This window comes from Ostrea edulis, chromosome 6, assembly GCF_947568905.1.
Source record: "Ostrea edulis chromosome 6, xbOstEdul1.1, whole genome shotgun sequence".
NCBI classification, from domain to species: Eukaryota; Metazoa; Mollusca; class Bivalvia; order Ostreida; family Ostreidae; genus Ostrea; species Ostrea edulis.
The window spans coordinates 41,938,575-41,958,300 of record NC_079169.1 but is presented as its reverse complement, the minus strand read 5'-3'; the positions used below and the strand labels follow the sequence as shown (position 1 = coordinate 41,958,300).

At 35.7% G+C, this 19,726-nt stretch overlaps 2 protein-coding genes across 6 annotated transcripts in view; one reads left to right on the top strand and one right to left on the bottom strand.

The window, feature by feature from the left end:
* Positions 1-7,705, top strand: part of LOC125683151 (CCR4-NOT transcription complex subunit 4-like) — a 182,787-nt gene extending 175,082 nt beyond the window's left edge. For all 4 annotated transcript variants that reach the window (XM_056139605.1, XM_048923989.2, XM_048923990.2 and 1 more), the window contains one exon: positions 782-7,705. In XM_056139605.1, coding sequence (XP_055995580.1) covers positions 782-792 — 11 coding nt within the window. In that variant the 3' untranslated portion in view covers positions 793-7,705. The remainder of the gene's footprint in view (positions 1-781) is intronic.
* The window catches only part of LOC125683167 (uncharacterized), an 85,216-nt gene continuing 72,306 nt past the window's right edge, over positions 6,817-19,726 (bottom strand). For both annotated transcript variants that reach the window (XM_048924022.2, XM_048924021.2), the window contains one exon: positions 6,817-8,177. In XM_048924022.2, coding sequence (XP_048779979.1) covers positions 8,126-8,177 — 52 coding nt within the window. In that variant the 3' untranslated portion in view covers positions 6,817-8,125. The remainder of the gene's footprint in view (positions 8,178-19,726) is intronic.

Sequence of the window (19,726 nt, the reverse complement as noted above, 5' to 3'; positions counted from 1 at the left end):
AAAGTTTGTTGTTGTTTTTTTTTTGTTTTTTTTGTTGTTGTTTTTTTTTTTTTTGTTGATATAGTGCAGATTCAAGTTTGTTAAAATCATGGACCCGGGGATTGGATGGGGCCTCAAGGGGGGCATCAAAGTTTTACATACAAATATATAGGAAAAATCTTTTTAAATCTTCTTCTCAAGAACCACTGAGCCAGAAAAGCTGAGGTTTATATGAAAGCTTTCTGATATGGTGCAGATTCAGGTTTGTTAAAATCATGCCCCCCTGGGGTAGGATGGGGCCACAATAGGGGATCAAAGTTTTACATACAAATATATAGGGAAAATCTTTAAAAATCTTCTTCTCAAGAACCATTGGGCCAAAGAAGTTCACATTTACATGAAAGCTTTCTGACATAGTGTAGATTCAAGTTTGCAAAAACCATGGCCTCCAGGGGAAGGTTTGGGGCCATAATTGGGACTACGGTTTTACATGCAAATAGATATGGAAAATCTTCTGATGTGGACCAAGGTGACTCAGGTGAGCGATGTGGCCCATGGGCCTCTTGTTAGTGATACTGAATAAAGCATGGTCTAACAGGGGCCACAATAGGGACTAAGGTTTTGCATGCAAATATATATGGAAAAGTCTTCAGATATGGGCCAAAATGACTCAGGTGAGCGATGTGGCCCATGGGCCTCTTGTTCCCATTGCTAGTGATTAATTACATGTAATGTATTTATTTTCAACTCTTTGAATTGGTTTATTGACAATTTGCAATTTGAACATTCATTTCTGTTGAAGGTCTACAGTAAACCTGCTAAATTGGACCAGCTTACAGAATCCTCCCTCCTGAGACTTGTGTTAAACCAATACACCTGTTTGAAACATTCATTGGAAAAAGACTATATACTAGAACAGTGATCAAGCAATGGATGTTCTTTTAAATTAATGTAACACAAATTTTAGTCAGGGTAATGTGAACAAGAATTGTACATGTATTCCACTTTTACCTCTGATCATCTTGCTGTGTTAAGACATGTATCCATTGATTATTATATGAAGACAGTGAATATAGTTTCAGGTTTTTTCTAATTTGATGATCATTTAAGAAAGCTGGACAACAATTATTGAAGGTTAATTATTATTACATGTACCTGGGTCCCTCGATTATTTTGACATTGCATATTTTATTGCTAATTGTCCCTCATGGGGAATAGTGATTTGAGTCCTTCTGTCTGTAACACCTAGGTCTTAAAAGTCATCAGTTCACATGATCTCTGAATATCTCAAATACTTCAGGGTTCCCATTAATTATTCTCGTCCGGGCCTACTTTGCACAAAATCTCTGCTGATTTTTTATAGCAAAGACAAAAATGCTGCCCTATTTCTTGCTTTGGTGAAACACAGATGTCAAGATCAGAGAGATATGCTCATGCTAAATACAATAATTTTCATCCGAAATAGCAACACATATCACAGATGTTTGTTTGTTTGTTTGTTTTCCTGCAATCCCGATCCTGCACTGTAGCAGATGTGGTTAAAACGAAAGTTGGGGTTTCCCAATCCTTCCATGTGTTAACCTATAGTATCAGCCATGAAGAAAATATAGGTTATTTTACAAAGAGACGTAGACTTCGTAAAGTTGGAACTACATGATCCATTCATTTATTCAGTTATAATTGTGATTACTGTTATAGAATTAATACAAGTACTAACTACTAAGAAAGATTGGGCTAATTACTATCTAGCAAGAGGAGGATATGAACTTGTTAGGATAAGCAAGTTCTGCCAAACTCTTCTCTTTTCATTCTTATTCCCTCTCTTTCTATGGTCTGAAGTGGGAAGATTGTGCAAGTAATATAAGTGGCAGCAGCTAGGTATGGGTCATTGTCAATTTTTTATTACATGAAATACTAATGAATGTGACATGGGCTTCCTTCACTTTTCAATTGTACCACCAAACCTTGATAATTGAGACAGAATTCATATATTAGTATTTGAAATAGCACATTTTGCTGACAATCTTACTGTAATTTAATGCTAGATTTAGTGTTTGAAAGCTAGGAAATGCCTTCTAGTGCCTTCTGAATTTCTTTTTTTGCTCATCTGAGTTGAAAGCTCAGTGAGGTTTTCTGATCAACCATTGTCCGTCTGTAAACTTTTCATACTTTCGACTTCTCCAGAACCACTGGGCCAATTTCAACCAAACTTGGTACAAATCATCCTTTGGTGAAGGGGATTCAAGTTTGATCAAAGGAAGGACCATGCCCCCTTCAAATGGGAGATAATTACCAAAATGCAAAAATAGGGTGGGGTCATTTAAAAATCTTCTCAAGAACCACTGGGCCAGAAAAGCTGAAATTTACATAAAAGCTTCTTGACATAGTGGGGATTCAAGTTTGTTGCAATAGTGACCCACGGGCTTAGAATGGGGCCCACAATAGGGGATCAATTTTTTTCATACAAATATATAGGGAAAATCTTTAAAAATCTTCTTCTCATGAACCACTGGGCTAAGAAAGTACAAATTTAAATGAAAGGTTCCTGACATAGTGCAGATTCAAGTTTGTTAAAATTATGAACCCCAAGGGTAGGATGGGGCCACAATAGAGGATCAAAGTTTCACATGAAAATATATAGGTAAAATCTTTGAAAATCTTCTCAAGAACCACTGGGCCAGGAAAGTAGAAATTTACTTGAAAGCTTCCTGACATAGTGCAGATTCAAGTTTGTTAAAGGGAAAGGCAACCCTTACCACATTGTTACTTTTATGAATAAAATATTACTTACTGATATCGTAAATGACAGTCTTTAACAACAAAAATCCTTGCTTAACGATTAAATCAATATTAATCTATCATATGTTTTAAATTATCCGCCACTAAGAGAGTTGCCATTGAAATTTAATTTATGACGTCACACCGTTGGTTTTGGTTTATTTCATCAGCAGTTTGGAGCTGTATAGATTTGAGCCTCAATCTAATTAAAATCGGATCCTAAGATGTGCTCACAATCACTACAATAGGATCTGACATAACCCCATGGGGGTCATATCCGCATGACCTTTCGCTTGGAATATTCATAAGAACTATCAGCCAGTCAGATTGTGCCATACAAACAATGTTTATTTAGGCGGTTCCCAGCAATTCCTAAACAAATTGCAGTAATCTCACTCCCACAAAGTATATTCCACACTATAAAATTGTTTATTCCCACATAAGGAATTTTAAACTTTTGCAGCAATGCCTAATCTATTCCGTCCATCCAAACAACAAATCATACGATGTAAAATACACCCAGATGAAATTAATTGTGAAATGCGATTTATGTATGAATAGGAATGGGTACGATTTTTATAGTTTTAAAGATGGTTTACTTAATTAACGCGAGGAATATAGCGCCAGTCGATCTAGCTGCAATGTGTTTTCTTTTAAACCAAACAATCGCATCCATTTTCCTTGAATTGTGAACACCAACGACTTCATAGGCGACGTGTTGATTGGCTAACATAAAGTTCAAATGCACATTACCCCTTATCTGGTTATGTCGGATCTTGCACAGAGTATACGGCGCAAATCTAAGAAGTCTGATTTTAATTAGATTGATTTGAGCCCATTCTTTCGCAAGAAGAAATTGAGAAAAGAAGTCGTTCAGTCGAGTCGCAGTCCAGGCAGACAGTACACATTTCTTCATAGAAATGTCTCGAACCTCAACTTATCATTACGCAAATGATGGCTCCACAGTTTACATAGTCTTTTCTTTTCAGATGACTTGGTTGGTTCAGGAATTTCGAGAGAGAAAAATTCCACATCTCCCCTTCGCATTAGTGCAATTAACAGTTTGACAGGAAGTCATCATCCTATATATTCGTAAAGTCTACCACATCTTTGATGATCTTAGAATCTCATCAAAACCAGAACAAACAGTGTGACGTCAAAATTATTGATTTTTGTGGTCTTGAAAACGAAAGAGTTCCACATCATGGCAGCCTCTATAGATGATGGGAATTTCAATTTTTAACGTTTTCAAATTAGTACTGAGGGTGATGTAGGTCATATATCAACAGAATAATATGACCAATTTTTATCTTATAATTGATCCTATCATTATGGAAATTTTTTTGGGGTTGCCTTCCCCTTTAAAATCGTGACCCCCTGGCCAGGGGTAGGATGGGGGCCACAATAGAGGATCAAAGTTTTACATGCAAATATATAGGTAAAATCTTCTCGACAACCACTGTACCAGGAAAGTAGAAATTTACTTGAAAGCTTCCTGACATAGTGTAGATTCAAGTTTGTTAAAATCATGACCCCGGGGGTAGGGGGCCACAGTAGGGGATCAAAGTTTTACATACAAATATATAAAGAAAAATCGTTGAAAATCTTCTTCTCAAGAACCACTGGGCCAATTTCAACCAAACTTGGTACAAATCATCCATGGGTGAAGGGGATTCAAGTTTTTTCAAAGGAAGGACCATGTCCCTCCCCTTCAAAGTGGAGATAATCACAAAAATAGGATGGGGTCATTTAAAAGTCTTCTTCTCAAGACCCACTGGGCTAGGAAAGTACAAATTTACATGAAAGCTTCCTGACATAGTGAAGATTCAAGTTTGTTAAAATCATGACCCCGGGGGTAGCTTGGGGCCACAATAGGGATCAAAGTTTTTGATACAGATATATAGGAAAATCTTCTCCAGAACCACTGAGCCAATTTCAATCAAACTTGGAACAAACCAACCTTAGGTGATGGGGATTGAAGTTTGTTCAAATGAAGGGCCATGCTCCCATCAAATGCAAAAATAGGGTGGGGTCATTTAAAAACTTTCAAGAACCACTTGGCCAGAAGAGCTGACATAGTGGAGATTCAAGTTTGTAAAAACCATGACACCTGGGGTTAGGAAGGGGCCACAATAGGGGATCAAAGTTTTACATGCAAATGTATTATAGGGAACCAAACTTGGCACAAAGCATCCTTAGATGAAATTTGTTCAGATGAAAGCCATTGCAAATGGTCAGCGTCTGTCTTTGCGTGTTAATGATTGAACATTTTTTACTTCTTGATAACTACCATTCCAATTCTTTTCAAATTTGGTAAGAAGCATATTTTGGGCAAGGTGGAAATAAATTCTACATTTCAGGACTCCTGCACTTCTGCCAAAAACTGTCAGAAATTGACCAATTTTCAAAAATGATCTTCTGTACAACCACACATCTGTAAGAAAAACTAAATGCATAGTAATGTAGAGCAGGAAGGCATCTACCAAAATTGTAAATTTCATGATCCCCTGGTAAAGGGTCTGATTCCAGGACGGGGCAAACTTGGTATATAATCTGTATGTGCAAATTATTTGAATAACGTCTTCTTTTTCATACTATTGAAACTAAATGAATATTTAGAAAGAGCAGGTGGTCCTTTACTAAAATTTTAAGATTCATGATCTGGGGGAATAGAGGGGGTTTTTTGGTTGTTGTTTTTTTTGGTATCGGAGTGGGACCAAAATGGTCAATTAATAAAATATGTTAACAATTGAACATTTAGAACTTCTTCTTGATAACTACTGTTCTAATTCCTTTCAAAATTTGGTATGCGGCATCTTTGGGACAATGGGCATATATTGTAAATTTCAGAACTCCTATACCCTTGGGGGCAATGCAAAAATTGACCAATTTTCAAAAATACTCTTCAATTACAAATTTCAATTGAGAAAAAAGAAATCCATAGTAATGTAGAGCAGGAAGGCATCTACCAAAATATTTTATGATCCCCTTGGTTGAGGTTCCAACCCCAAGGCAGGGCCAAACTTGGTATATATAATGTATATCTGTAAAGCCTTATACCCCAACAACAAAGTTGTGGGGGGTGGGTATACACTGTAATTGGGCCCGTCTGTAGACACATTGGTTTCTGGGCTCTTAAGCGTTACCCTTTCACCTACAGTCACCATATCATACATGTAGACTACCCATGGGACGAAGATGTTCCCTATCGAATTTGGGGTCCAAAGGTCAAGCGCACTGGACATCGAAGTAGCAATATGGTTTTCAGGCCCTAAGGCGTTATTCTTTCCACCTATAGTCACCATATCATACCTATGGAATACCCATGGGATGAAGATGTTCCCTATGGAATTTGGGGTCCAAAGGTCAAACACACTGGTCATCGAAGTAGCAATATGATTTCTAGGCTCTAAAGTATTATCCTTTCCACCTACAGTCACCATATCATATACATGAACTACCCCTGGGACGAAGATGTTCCCTATCGATTTTGGGGTCAAAGGTCAAGCGCACTCCTAGATAAGAGTCTACCCAAGGTTTTGTCATGCCCTTTCTTTTCTACACTCGGGGAAAGAGGTAATTTATACCTATTAACAACACCCTTTTGGAGATTGGGGTAAGCGGATGGGTATTCTTAGTGAGCATTGCTCACAGGACCTCTTGTTTAATGCTATTGAAACTAAATAGATACATTATATTTAGGTGTGTTTTTTTACCAAAATAATGTCATGATCCCAGGGGGTAAGGGTTTTGGTTCCAGGATGGGGCCAAATTATGATAATTTTTGTCGTTATCATTTTAAAGACTTTAAATTTGCAGATATGGTAGAAAACTAAATTCATATTTAGGAAAAGCAGAAAAGGATGTACCAAAATTATGAATTTCGCAACCCAAGGGTTTTGACTGTAGGAGGGGTTCAAATTAATCATGTTGTGTTAATGTTACATATATTATGTAAAAGTCTTCCATCAGTATAGGCACTTTTGGGGGTATTAGTGTTTTAAGAATGCATCTTGTTTTATACTGTTGCTGAATATTAGAATTTAGTTTATATATGCAGAACAGGAATTTTTTTCTGGATTCCGTAGCCCTTGGGACTGGTGATACTATTAGCTATTAAATACTCGAGTGACTGATCAGGCCAGTGGGCCTATTGTTTTTTCTGGTTGAGGCATGTCACGAATTCTGCCCGCGAGGGTCCTCAACAAAATTTGATTCAGATTTCAAAACTATGGTAATGAAAATATTGGACAAAATTAAGATCATCAGTATCAAATTTTGATTTTCTATGACAGGCCTGCATTTACTAGCTCTATTCCTTTGCAAAAATTCTTCATTCAGCTATGAAACTTTGCAAGACATCTTCATAATATGTTCCCATTTTAAAAACAGATGTACAATTGTGCAGGGAAACCATTTAAACCTGCCTTTGTCACATATGAAGTTTTTAATTTTCTTAGAGACTTTGTTGATACAATAATTGGGTGTTGGGAATTCCATTTTATTGTACATCAAAGGTAGTAATGAAATAAAACTACCACTGGAGGCATTTGTGTTTCAGAAAAGTGTCTTGTTACAAACCCATTGCTTACTGCATAGAACAATGACTTCATTGATTTGGTCAACTTTTTGATCTTTCATATTGCAAATTTTGTAATGAATTTGAATGTGTGTTAATTTATGAATATTTATTATTTGAAACCAGTTCATGATGGAATCCTAAACTTGTTGCTATTCCCAAGATTAGATCAGAGGTAAATGTGAATGGTTTCTTCTCCAAGCATCATTCAATAATTGCTCCCTTGTTTTAGTTGATTGTTTACTTATGTATTGGGCATTGACTGCCATTGTATACACAGAAAATACTGAGGAGGTCTGTGGGAGCAGAAAAATCCTCAGCCAGGATTTTAACATCAGACAATATAGCATTAAATGTTTTAAACAACAAGTTTTATCTTATTTCAACTTTTGATATAACCAATTTAGTAAGTATTGTTGCAAACTTGGCCCGGCACTGACTTGGACAGTTAGCCACACTACTGCCTCTAAATCAGATGTTCAACTAACTTCCTACTGAGTCAAAAGCAAAAGTCAACGCATGCCTTTCTTGCTTGGATTTTGTCAACCAATGCCTTTCTTGCTTGGATTTTGTCAAACAGATAAGACTGAATTCTACTGATTTAATGCAATCTTATAAAATGTCTAAGTAAGTTGATTGTACATATATTTTGACCAATTGATTCCATGCGTCATTTTCTAGTCCATAATTTTCCTTTCCATGTTTATTATACGCAGTGCTTAAAGATACAGAAAATGTGGCCGTGCTGGACTGTCTGTTAAGTCGCAATCTCTGTATAGGTGAATATTTTTACCATTGGATACATGCGTGATCATGTGAAAAACTGAATCGTCTTTTCCAGCTGCAAAGAGAGAAATAAAATGCATATAAGGTTGTATACCAAATGGAGTCTATTTTGCTGCAAATTAAGGCAGTACTTTTTAAGTCACTCGGGTTACCTGTTGCAATTGGTTTGCATCCGTCGTCGTGTATTGAATATTAAAATAACAATCTTTTTAAATGCTGTTGATACTAAAATGATATTTAGAAGGAGTCCTTTATCAAAATTATAATTTATTATCCCAGTGGTTTGGCATCGGGATGGGAACATTTGGTTGTACTGATTAAATGTGTGTTAACATTGAACATCTTTAACTTCTTGACAACTACCTTTCCAATTTTTGTAAGATTTGGTATGAAGCATATTGAGACAAGGGGAATTACATAAATTGTATATTTCAGGACTCCTGCACCCCTGTTCTCAAAAACTAAACTAGAAATCGATAGGAAACCTTTCTAGGATGATAGTATATCATTTGTAGATGTGCAGAACGATAGTCAATTTGTATGCACATGCATTGCATTTTTGGTACATTAACTTTTGAATCTGTATAACTTTTTTGTTGTTTTTAGCTCACCTGAGCTGAAAGCTCAAGTCAGCTTTTCTGATCACCTGTAAACTTTTTACATTTTCGACTTCTTCTCCAGAACCACTGGGCTAATTTCAACCAAACTTGGCCAAAAGCATCCTTGGGTGAAGGGCTTTCAAGTTTGTTCAAATGGAGGGCCATGTCCCTTTCAAAGGGAAAAATAGGGTGGGGTCATTTAAAGATCTTCTCAAGAACCACTGGGCCAGAAAAGCTGAAATTTACATGAAAGCTTCCCGACATTGTGCAGATTCAAGTTTGTTCAAATCATGGCCCCCGGGGGTTGGATGGGGCCACAACAGGGGATCAAAGTGTTGCATACAAATACAATGTATATAGATCGGAAAAGTTGGCTACTAGTAGCCAGCTACTTGAACCAGGAAAAGTTAGCTACTAGTAGCCAGCTACTAAAAGTAAGAAAAGTTAGCTACTCGTAGACAGCTACTACAAAATATAAAAGTTATAATTACTGATAGCTCGCTACCAGATAAAGGTTAATGTGTTTGAAAATTATTATCTATCAGATTTATTTCTAAAGAGGACGAGGAGTCGTATGAAATTTCATGCTCAATTAACGTTGCAATGCAAAATACGAATACACTTTTTCATCTGAGTGTTTACTTTAAAAGTGATACGGATTGAATTCAGACCTTCAATCATTTGATATACCATCCATTTTGAGATATCTGCTACTTTTACAATTTGATTCGAGTTACCCTGAAATTTCAACAGAAGTGTGAATACCGTAAGAAACTTTATGTTTGTATTTATAGATATCTGACGAATTTATGACTATACATATGGCAAGAAGTGATACATGCTGTTTTGGTACGCCACGAATTTTCAGATATCGCTCTTTAGGAAATCAGTTACTTATACATTTTGATTACCGGTAAAATGAAATTTCAAGATCCGTGTGAATACCATAAGGAACTCCGTATTTATATCATATATTTAACTAACTTACTACGATACGTATGGCGAGTAGTGATAATTTATAAATTCTATTTGTACGTTAAATTGTATTCATTTTAATTATAAAAGCATAAATTTAGTTTTAATTTTAATCTTTTTTAGGTCACCTGAGTTTGAGTTTACTATTGCAATTGGTGCGTTAACAATTGAACATTTTAAACTTCTTGATAACTACCATTCCAATTCTTTTCAAATTTGTTAGGAAGCATATTTGGGACCGGGGGGAGGGGGGGATTGTAAAATTCAGGACTCCTGCACCCGTGGGGCAAAAAATCAAAAATTGACCAATTTTCAAAAATCTTCTATACAACTGCACATGTGTAAGATAAACTAAATGCATAGTGATGTAGAGCAAGAAGGACTCTACCAAAATTGTAAATTTCATGATCCCCGGGGTAGAGGTTCTGACCCCAGGGCGGGGCTAAACTTGGTATATTGTGTTTATGTGTAAAACACTTAAATAGCATCTTCTTTAGTGTTATTGATACTAAATTGAAACTAAATGAATGTTTAGAAAGAATAGGTAGTCCTTTACCAAAAATTGTAAATTTGATGATCCCAGGGGTAGGGGTTATGGTATTAGAGTGGGGCCAAAATGGTCAGTTATTAGATTATGAACAATAGAACATTTTAAACTTTTTCTTGATAACTACCATTGCAATTCTTTTCAAATTTGGTATGAAGTATCTTTTGGACGCTAAAGAACCCCCACTGCTCAATGGCTGTAAGCGCCGAGCAAACGCCTAACTTTAAAGTCCTCCACCGGTCTTGGTGACGTCTCCATATGAGTGAAAAATGCTCGTGAGAGACGTTAAACAAGAGTGACATAAATTGTAAATTTTGGGACTCCTGCATCCCTTGGGCTTTAGGGGCAGGGCAAAAATTAATGATTTTTCAAAATTCTTCTCTACAATTGCACACGTGTAAGAAAAAATTAAATGCATAGTGAGTAGAGCAAAAAAGCCTAAACCAAAATTGTAAATTTTACGATCCCCGGAGTAGAGGGTGGGGCCAAAACGTAGTATTCTATAGTATAGATGTGTATAAGGTGGCTCAATACACCCAGAAATAGTTTCTCAAATAAGTACGAATTGAATTAATTATAAATGATATGAAGATGTGATGACATACAATAAGTATATATGCAAAAAAAGGCAAAAAATTTACAAATTTAGATAAAAACATGATTTTCAAAAAGAAATATTTCAACACATGTGAACAAAAGACTCTGGGGGATTTGAACTCGAGTTCTGCTGTTCACTAGCCCAGTGCTTTAACCACTGAGCTGCGTTGATAGACAAACAAAGTGATCGATACAAATAATTTCACAAAACATATAAATCGCCATCTTGTGACGTGGTGTCATACAGAGTATAAGCTTTAGTGTAGTGAGCTACCATAAATGATATCTTCTGCTCTTGATACTAAGTAGATATTTAGACCTTTAAAAAATTGTAAATTGAACATGATAACAGGGGGTAACGGTTTTGGTATCAGGGTGGGGCCAAAATCATTAGTGATTACTGTCATTATCATTTGAAATACTTCACTTTGTTTGCTGTTACGGTATAAAAACTAACTGCATATTTAGGAAAAACAGAAAAGGATGTACCAAAATTGTAAATTTTCAACCTTAGGTTTGTACTCAAGAACAGGTCCAAATTAGTCCATATTGTGTCAATGTTACATATATTATGTAAAGTCTTTGTTACGGCACGTTTGGTCGCCTTGGCACGTTCGTTCGCTCGGCTACGATACGTGCGGCACGTTTGGTCGCCGACGACCATTCGTGCGGCATGTTTCGTCGCCAGCGACCAAACATGCCGCACGTATCGTCGCCCGGCGACCGAATGTGCCGTGAGGGTGGACACAAATGGTCGTCAATTTTAGGCCATACCCGAGCACGAATGGTCGCCATCGAAGCCCCCTGTCCCAAACCCCCAACTTTGCTTTTGTTTTGCAAAAAGGGTGTGTGTATGTGTTCGTTCGTGCGTGTCTGTGTATTTGAGTGACGGTGTGTGTGTGTGTGCGCGTGTATGTGTACATGCCTGTGCGTATATGTGCATGTGTGTATATATGAGCGTGTGCATGCGTGCATATGTGTGCATTCATGTGTCATAAAGTTTGTTTTGCATTACACAAGCACATACGTACACATGCACAAGTCAAATACGATACAAAGCCAACAAACAAAAAAGCTGGGCATTTCTGGATGGAATTGATGGGAATTTATTTCACAAACACACGAGTTGCAACATTTTAGCAACACAATACTCTTACATACCATCCTTATGGCACGCCGTTTTTACATTTATTCCTCTTCAATGATATCTCATAAATCTTATAAGACATCTTATAAAAGACATAAAATATCTTGATGTTTTTTTTATACGAGATATCTTACACTGTATATAGTATATATTTCATAAACTTTATAAGATGTCTTATTAACGTTTTTGATTTAAGATATCTCATTAACTCTTATAAGATATTCTATAACCTTTATACGGTATGTCATAAAAGACATTTTATAATATATTTCATATATTTTATAAGATATCTTGTAAAACATGTAAGATATCTTATGTTTTATAAGATATTTCTTAAACTTTATAAGATATCTTATATTTTTATAAAATATCTCATAAATGACTTCTACCGCCGCGGTGGCCAAGAGGTTAGAGCGTTCGCTCTGCATGCGGAAGGCCGGGGTTCGAATCCCGGCCGCGACAGACATAAGTCGTTAAAACAGGTAGTGACAGTTCCATCGCCAAACGCTCGGCATCAGGTGTGAATGTCACGGGTCCTAGGAGATGACCTTAAAACGAATGACCCGTGTCAAAGTAGGTGTGGCACGCTAAAGAACCCTCACTGCTCAATGGCCGTAAGCCTAAATTTGAAGCCCTTCAACGGTCTTGGTGACGTCTCCATATGAGTGAAAAATTCTCGAGCGAGACGTTAAGCAAGATACAATCAATCAATCAATCATAAATGATTTTTATATGATATCTTTTAAACTATATAAAGTATCATATAATAGTGTAATATTTGCACTTGAGTGACATCTGTGACCTAGATTGTTCTAGAGTTCGATGTTTATCACGTAGTAGAAAGATGATGAACTGTGTCTCTCAAGAATGTACCAGAAAATTCATTCTGATTATGAATACAAGGTGAATTTAGCCGATGATAAGCTCTGGTTAGACAAGCACTTTAGGCATTTTGGATTATTCTATAACTGGGACTAGGATTTAGGAATTTCGTTGGAAATTAACAGCCGATTTGTGATTTGTTTTGTATACAGATTCAGCTTGGCACAGACATTGTTTATTGGTCACCTATTGTAAGTTAGTACTTTGTTATTATTATAATTTTCTTCCAATAATAGCAATTAATAATATAATTGACTGCCTTTGTTAGTAAATCTGCTGCTGGGTAATTCTGACCCAAAACAATATGAATTTACTTTTACAACATGTATAAGATATCTTATAAAACACATTTGATATCCCGTATGTTTTATAAGATATCTCTTAAAGTTGATGAAATATCTTATAAAAATCATTTATGAGATATCTTCTTATAAAACATATGGAATATCTTATATGTTTTATAAGATAACTTACAAAGATTTTCTAAGATATCTCAAACTTTATAAGATATCTTGTTTAATATACAAGATATCTTATAAAGTACATTGTATATGTGATATCTTGTATAGTTTAAAAATATCTTATATATTTTATGAGATATATTATCAACGGTAAATTATATGAGACATCTTATGAAATTTAGATATTTTATTCAAAATAGAAGATATCTCATAGATTGTATAAGATACATTTATAAAGGAGCGAATATAAATATGGCGTGACATACATCCTGACAATTATGAGTGCGCAAACACGCATACAAATATATATGAGCACACAGAGTGAAAGACAAAGCAAGTACTATAATTTGTCATAGTTTGAAAAAGAAAATGAAATCTTTAGATTCGGCATAAACAACACTGTGTGCAGTTTTAATTTTAGTGAACATGATATTCATGAATAGCACTTTACCACTTACCATGTTAACTTAATGTAAAAAAGAAATCCATCAGTACTATTATGATGAACAAAGTAAAAAAAAAAAAGAATTGAAGCCAACTACTGTACTAGCGATAAGCATGGAGTAAAAGGTACAAAATAGCTACTTTTACAAAGTACGCATCAAATTGAACAGGTGGAGTAAGCAAATCTATAAATTTGCAACTTCATAGGCATGAAGCATTTTTCATACATGAAATTGGCTCTCTCAAAATAGAGCCATTAATTTTTAATGTATTTAGTAGAAACACAGTTGTCTTTAACTCTGTTATTGAATTTGGCGTGGAAGAAAGAGAACTACTGTTTTGTGGGTACTATAGTATATCAATGTCATGTTTCGTGCACTCTCCCCTCTTGTAGGCCTACCCTTTTACGCCACATTTATGAAATGCAAGATTAGGCCTATTCTCTGCACACTTAAAACGTGTGGAAGGTTTGAAGAGCTGTTTCGAATCGGAATAAGATTGTTAATCGAAGGCTATTAGAAAGCGCCATATCCCCCTTATAGCTATTACCTGCCAATTCAAAAGACTCGTTCGGTTTGATCAAACCGGAAGAAATTGATGAAGGATTTGGAGGAGAAGGTGGAGGAGGAACGAAAAGGAAGGAGAATAGGTGCTGGAGGAGGAGAAAAGCAAAGTTGGGGTTTTGGAGTTGGGCTCGGGTGGCGACCATTCGTGCTCGGGTATGGCCTAAAATTGGCTACCAATCGTGTCCACCCTCACGGCACGTTCGGTCGCCCGGCGACGATACGTGCGGCACGAATGGTCGCCGGCGACCAAACATGCGGCACGAATGGTCGTCGGCGACCAAACGTGCCAAAACGACCAAACGTGCCGTAACAAGCCTTTCATCAGTATAGGCACTTTTGAGGGCATTTAAGTCTTAAAGCTGACATGAATTAATAAATACGTACACCTTTCTCATCTTATCCGCCATATTTCTCTCAGGTAGCTTAATTTACTCTACCTGTATATACCCCAAATGTGATTGTCACACCTGAGTGATTTTTCTAGGTGGACTCGACCAGTGCACATCTCCGATAGTAATATATAGGGAATGCGAAACAAATAAAATAACATTTTAAAACATTATGCTTTGCTCAAAATTACAAAATATTTATTGTATACCAATGCAACATTCCGAAAGTTTAGATAATTTAGAAAAGGTGCAAAAAAAAAAAGAGAAGTTTTTCTTGCATACTTGCAAGTGCATGCAAGTATTTGCAGTTTCTTATGAAATAAATGCGGAGAAATCATTTGCCAATTACAAACTGATAGAATGGAATAAGCAAATAGCATAAAATAGATTATTTATATCAATTCTTGTAAAATACAGGTCCATGCCATATGCATAATATGTAATGCACATGGCATATTCACCAAAAAAAAAAAACTCGTATCAAATACGGGCGTCTATTCAACAGGTATCGGAGATGTGCACTTACCGAAAATATTAGATTCTCTTTATTCTGATAAATCCACGAAACAAAATGATAAACTCCATTTGTATCTCGTTAGAACTTTACAACAAGTTGTCATTCCATTATACAGACTGGACACACTTCACCCGTGCCAAATAGGGTGTATTCAATCGGGAGAGATGTCAGAGTCGAAATTTTTTCCTGTATTGAATGCTTGTCTGGTCGAGGTTTTGCAGTTTATATAAAAATCGGGAATCTAATCATATACACCGATCATCTGGTTGGATATATTGCGTGCTCAATTCAAAATTTATCAATGATCATATACAAACTTGGATATACAAATAAGGGAATAATGATCGAAAATATACGTCTGTTTAAAAATGCGGGTATTACATTTGCAATCCATAATAAACAGTTGATTACACAAAGACACATATAAAAGGAAATGTATAAACGAAAATATAGTTTTATTGTTTCTTTGGGAACCACATAATTATTTACGGTCTCCGTATATCCATATTCATTGATTGGACGAGAGAGAGAGAGAGAGAGAGAGAGAGAGAGAGAGAGAGAAGGAAAGAAAATTGATCACTGATATAATGGTAAGCTTACAAGCATTAAAAAATTTCAGCTATTTAAAAATTTGTTATTGACAATATATTAAAAACTTACAGGAGTTGATGCTTATAATTGAATTCATTACAAATTAAAAAAAAAAATATCAGTTTGAACTGTGCATGTAGAAAATACTGACTTTGTATGTTAGAATAACGGAAAAAAGTAAATTGCCAAAAAAGTGGGGAGAGCAGACCAGCCCAGCCTCCCTGCCCACCCCAACCCCCTGTATACGTGCCTGAAACAACATCAATTCGTGTTGAAAGAAAGGTGCATATCTGCATTTCATTAAATTCCAAAGGAGCTCGGATTTATGTGTTCCCCTATTGATTATTTTGTATGCAAGATTCATTACCGAATTTAGAATCATGCTTTCAGTCAGAGCAGAAATAAAATCATTTTGAAGTACATCTAGTTTGAATGCAAATGTGGGGTTCCTTCTTTTAATTTCATCAGACTCATTTGAACCCCCTCCCCCAAACTATCCAGCTTTGTTTTTATTGATATCTAAATCGGCATATGAATCCGGATATAAATTATAATGTTTTTTCGTGATCATATAGATATCGATACTAGAAAATGTTGATACTCTTGCCTTTTGCATATCCTACTAATGCATTACAGTGGATTGACACTGTATCATATTAAAAAAAACCTCAACACGAATTTTACTGATTTATGAATACTAACATCTTATCGAATACATTTGAATTTGAAATTTCGACGTACAGCGGTATGTCTATTTTCAGAATATATCCATTGCGCCAGATCTCCAAAATGAAAATAATCATTATGGCATGTTACAGAAACGTTAAAACACACATATGCTATAGTCCTGCAATGCATGCATGCGATTTTTCTGAATACATGTATTTATGTATTCGTGAATGAAGTTCCTACGCTTAAAACTATCTTGGCCTTTATGCATTTTGTTTTGTGATTTTGGTTTACCATTCCTTACACTGTGTAAATGAAGTAAAACTTGGCAAAGGGTGCAATTCTACACCATACAATTAGTATGCATGCATGTGTTGAAAAGCAAAATGTACATGTAATAACCAGACATGTATCGTCATTTTTCATGGGGTGGGGGGTACAACAGGAAGAAAAAAAAATGGAAAATTGGATTCTTTAAAATTTCTTGCCATTCAAAATAATAATTAAAAAGATGAACGAAAACATCAATAAAATAAAACATAAAACCCAAACAAACCAAGATGTTTTATCCGATGTTCAAAGTCCTAATGTGGGGGCGAAGGGTTACAAGAGTCTTTTATTTTGACTGTCTCAATAATTTCCCCCTACACTTTATTTTCTTCCATCGTTGGGGGTGGGATGGGGTGGTTAGAGTCCTCTACTATGAGTGCCTCATAATATCTTCATTTTCTTAATTGTGGTGGTGTGTGTCTTCTACTATTATATCAGAACTTTCAAGCTGGGGTCAAGTTTGTGGGGAGGGGGTTGTCACCCAATATAATTTTTATTTGCATTACAAAATAACGGCCTCTCACTTCTGTCGGCGCGGGTTCGAAACCCGCTCGTGTCGGTAAGTGAGAAAGTTTCCCACTTTACTTTCGGAAGGTCGGTGGTCTCTTCCCGGGTACATTGTATCTGGTTTCTCTCTTCCACCAACAAAAACTGGGCGCCATCAGATAACTGAAAAATTGTTGAGTGTGGCGGAAAACATAAAAAAAAAAACCAAACAAACAAAATAACAAAAAAGTGGATATTGTTATCAAAGGTGGGGGACAGACACTCTTGGCCCCTCCCCTTGATTCTAAGTACCTTTGTACTTGACCTTTGTTTTTGGGAGAGGGCCTACATATATAGGCTATGCCTGTTGCTCAATCCTGTTGAGTTTCTCAATAAAATATGTTTAAATAAAAAAAAAATTCTATGTGCTTGATAACTACGCATATGATAAACTCAATTATTACATTTTGCATTACTACAATTTGCATCCGACGCAGAATGTAATAAAGCAAAATGGCATAGATATATAAGATATATTAAACGCCGAATTAGCATAAAATGAAGTAATTGAAAATAACATTATTTAAAGATATGTTTAATTTTTAATTATTGCGTGCTTTAAATGAATCAAATAAATTTGTAATATCAATTAATGAGAGCAATATTGAGTTACTGTTCTCTTACACATGTATTGAATTAACGATATCATTTGTCTTAATAAGAGCGCGATTATTACAAGATCATCGTTTGAATCTCTCTCTCTCTCTCTCTCTCTCTCTCTCTCTCTCTCTCTCTCTCATCCCATACACTCGTGCAGTGTTGTATATGCAAATTATCTATGCACAAACAATTTATGTACCTAAAAGATTTCCTGATTTATAAATCTGCAATACTCTGACAAGCAAAGCATACGGTATAAGGATTCATGCACAACACAGGGTAAATATTCTACTCTGATACTTCCCCTGATTGAAGATAGCTGATCGGCACGGGCTAAGTGTGTCGCAGTCTGTACAATGGACAATGTTGTTTACTGTTGGAATACAAATGGAGTGTACCGTTTTGTTTCATGGATTATGCTAATAAAGGGAGTTTTACTACTACTTTGAGTATTTTCGACAAGTGTACACGTACATCTGTCCTTTACAGATATTACGAGTAGACCCAGGTAAATAGTCATCCGCATTCGATGCTTTTTCATGGCGAGCATACATGACCATGTCTTCTTTATACGTATAGTAGCATTTATGTATTTGCATTTTGCTTGAAGTAAGTGTGAATGGTATAGATTTTATACCCTTTGCTTATTCCATTTCATCAATAGATCTAGATAATAGATGAAATATTTCTCCGCGTTTTTGTATAGTTTTGACGTATTTATTGCAAATGTACGCACATTCAAGTAAAGAAAAGGCATTCTATATTTATTTATCCAAAGCTTTTAGAATGATTTACAACTGTACGATTTGTTTATTGTAATTTTGAGCACTGCATGGTGTTTCAAAACGTGATTTCATTTCTTCTTGGTGTCCTATAAAGTAGTATCGGAGATGTACGTGTTACCTGTCGAAGCTACCCGCACAGGTAAATCGAAGACACTGATGTGAAGTGAAGTGTAGCACAACTCGTCCCCTTATATACCATGCGAACCCTGATACATATAACTATAGAATATCCAACTAATATTGCGGATTAGCAAAGAAATATGGCGGACATATAGAATTATACTATATTTATTAATTCATGTCAGCTTTAAGATCATATCTTGTGTTGTACTGTTGCTAAATATTAGAATTTAGCTTAGATATACAGAATAGGGTTTCATAACCCAGTGCACTAGTGATACTTATAAGTAATACTCAGGTATATATATACACTGTATATATAGAGGATATCTATATTGCGTGTTTTGATATTTGGTTTATCCAACGAGTTGATAGGGTGTATTTATTCGCGAGGCTTGCCCAGCGAATAAATACACCCTATCAACGAGTTGGATAAACCAAATATCAAAATACGCAATTATAGATGTTCTATTTATCTCATACGTCTTCTTTTCACTTAAAGGTCATATAAAACGATATCTGAAGAAATTGAGTTAATGTTATGTATGGAAATTCATTAATCAAGGTTTATTAAACAATAATTCATTTTTTGATTTTTTCATTCAATGCATTATAACGTCATAACAGCTGATCAAATGTACTCGATCACGAAATGATTTTTGATGATCGCGGCTGATCTCCCTTGCTGATGACGTCAAAAAGACCCACTGTGATGTAAACAACTAGGCCTTATAACATGGTATAACGAAGTATTTTAAAACTGCATAGCTTTGAAAAATGCCAAAGTGTGTTGCATGGTGCATATATACCTCTTCCCAAGGGATACCAGATTTAGAAGA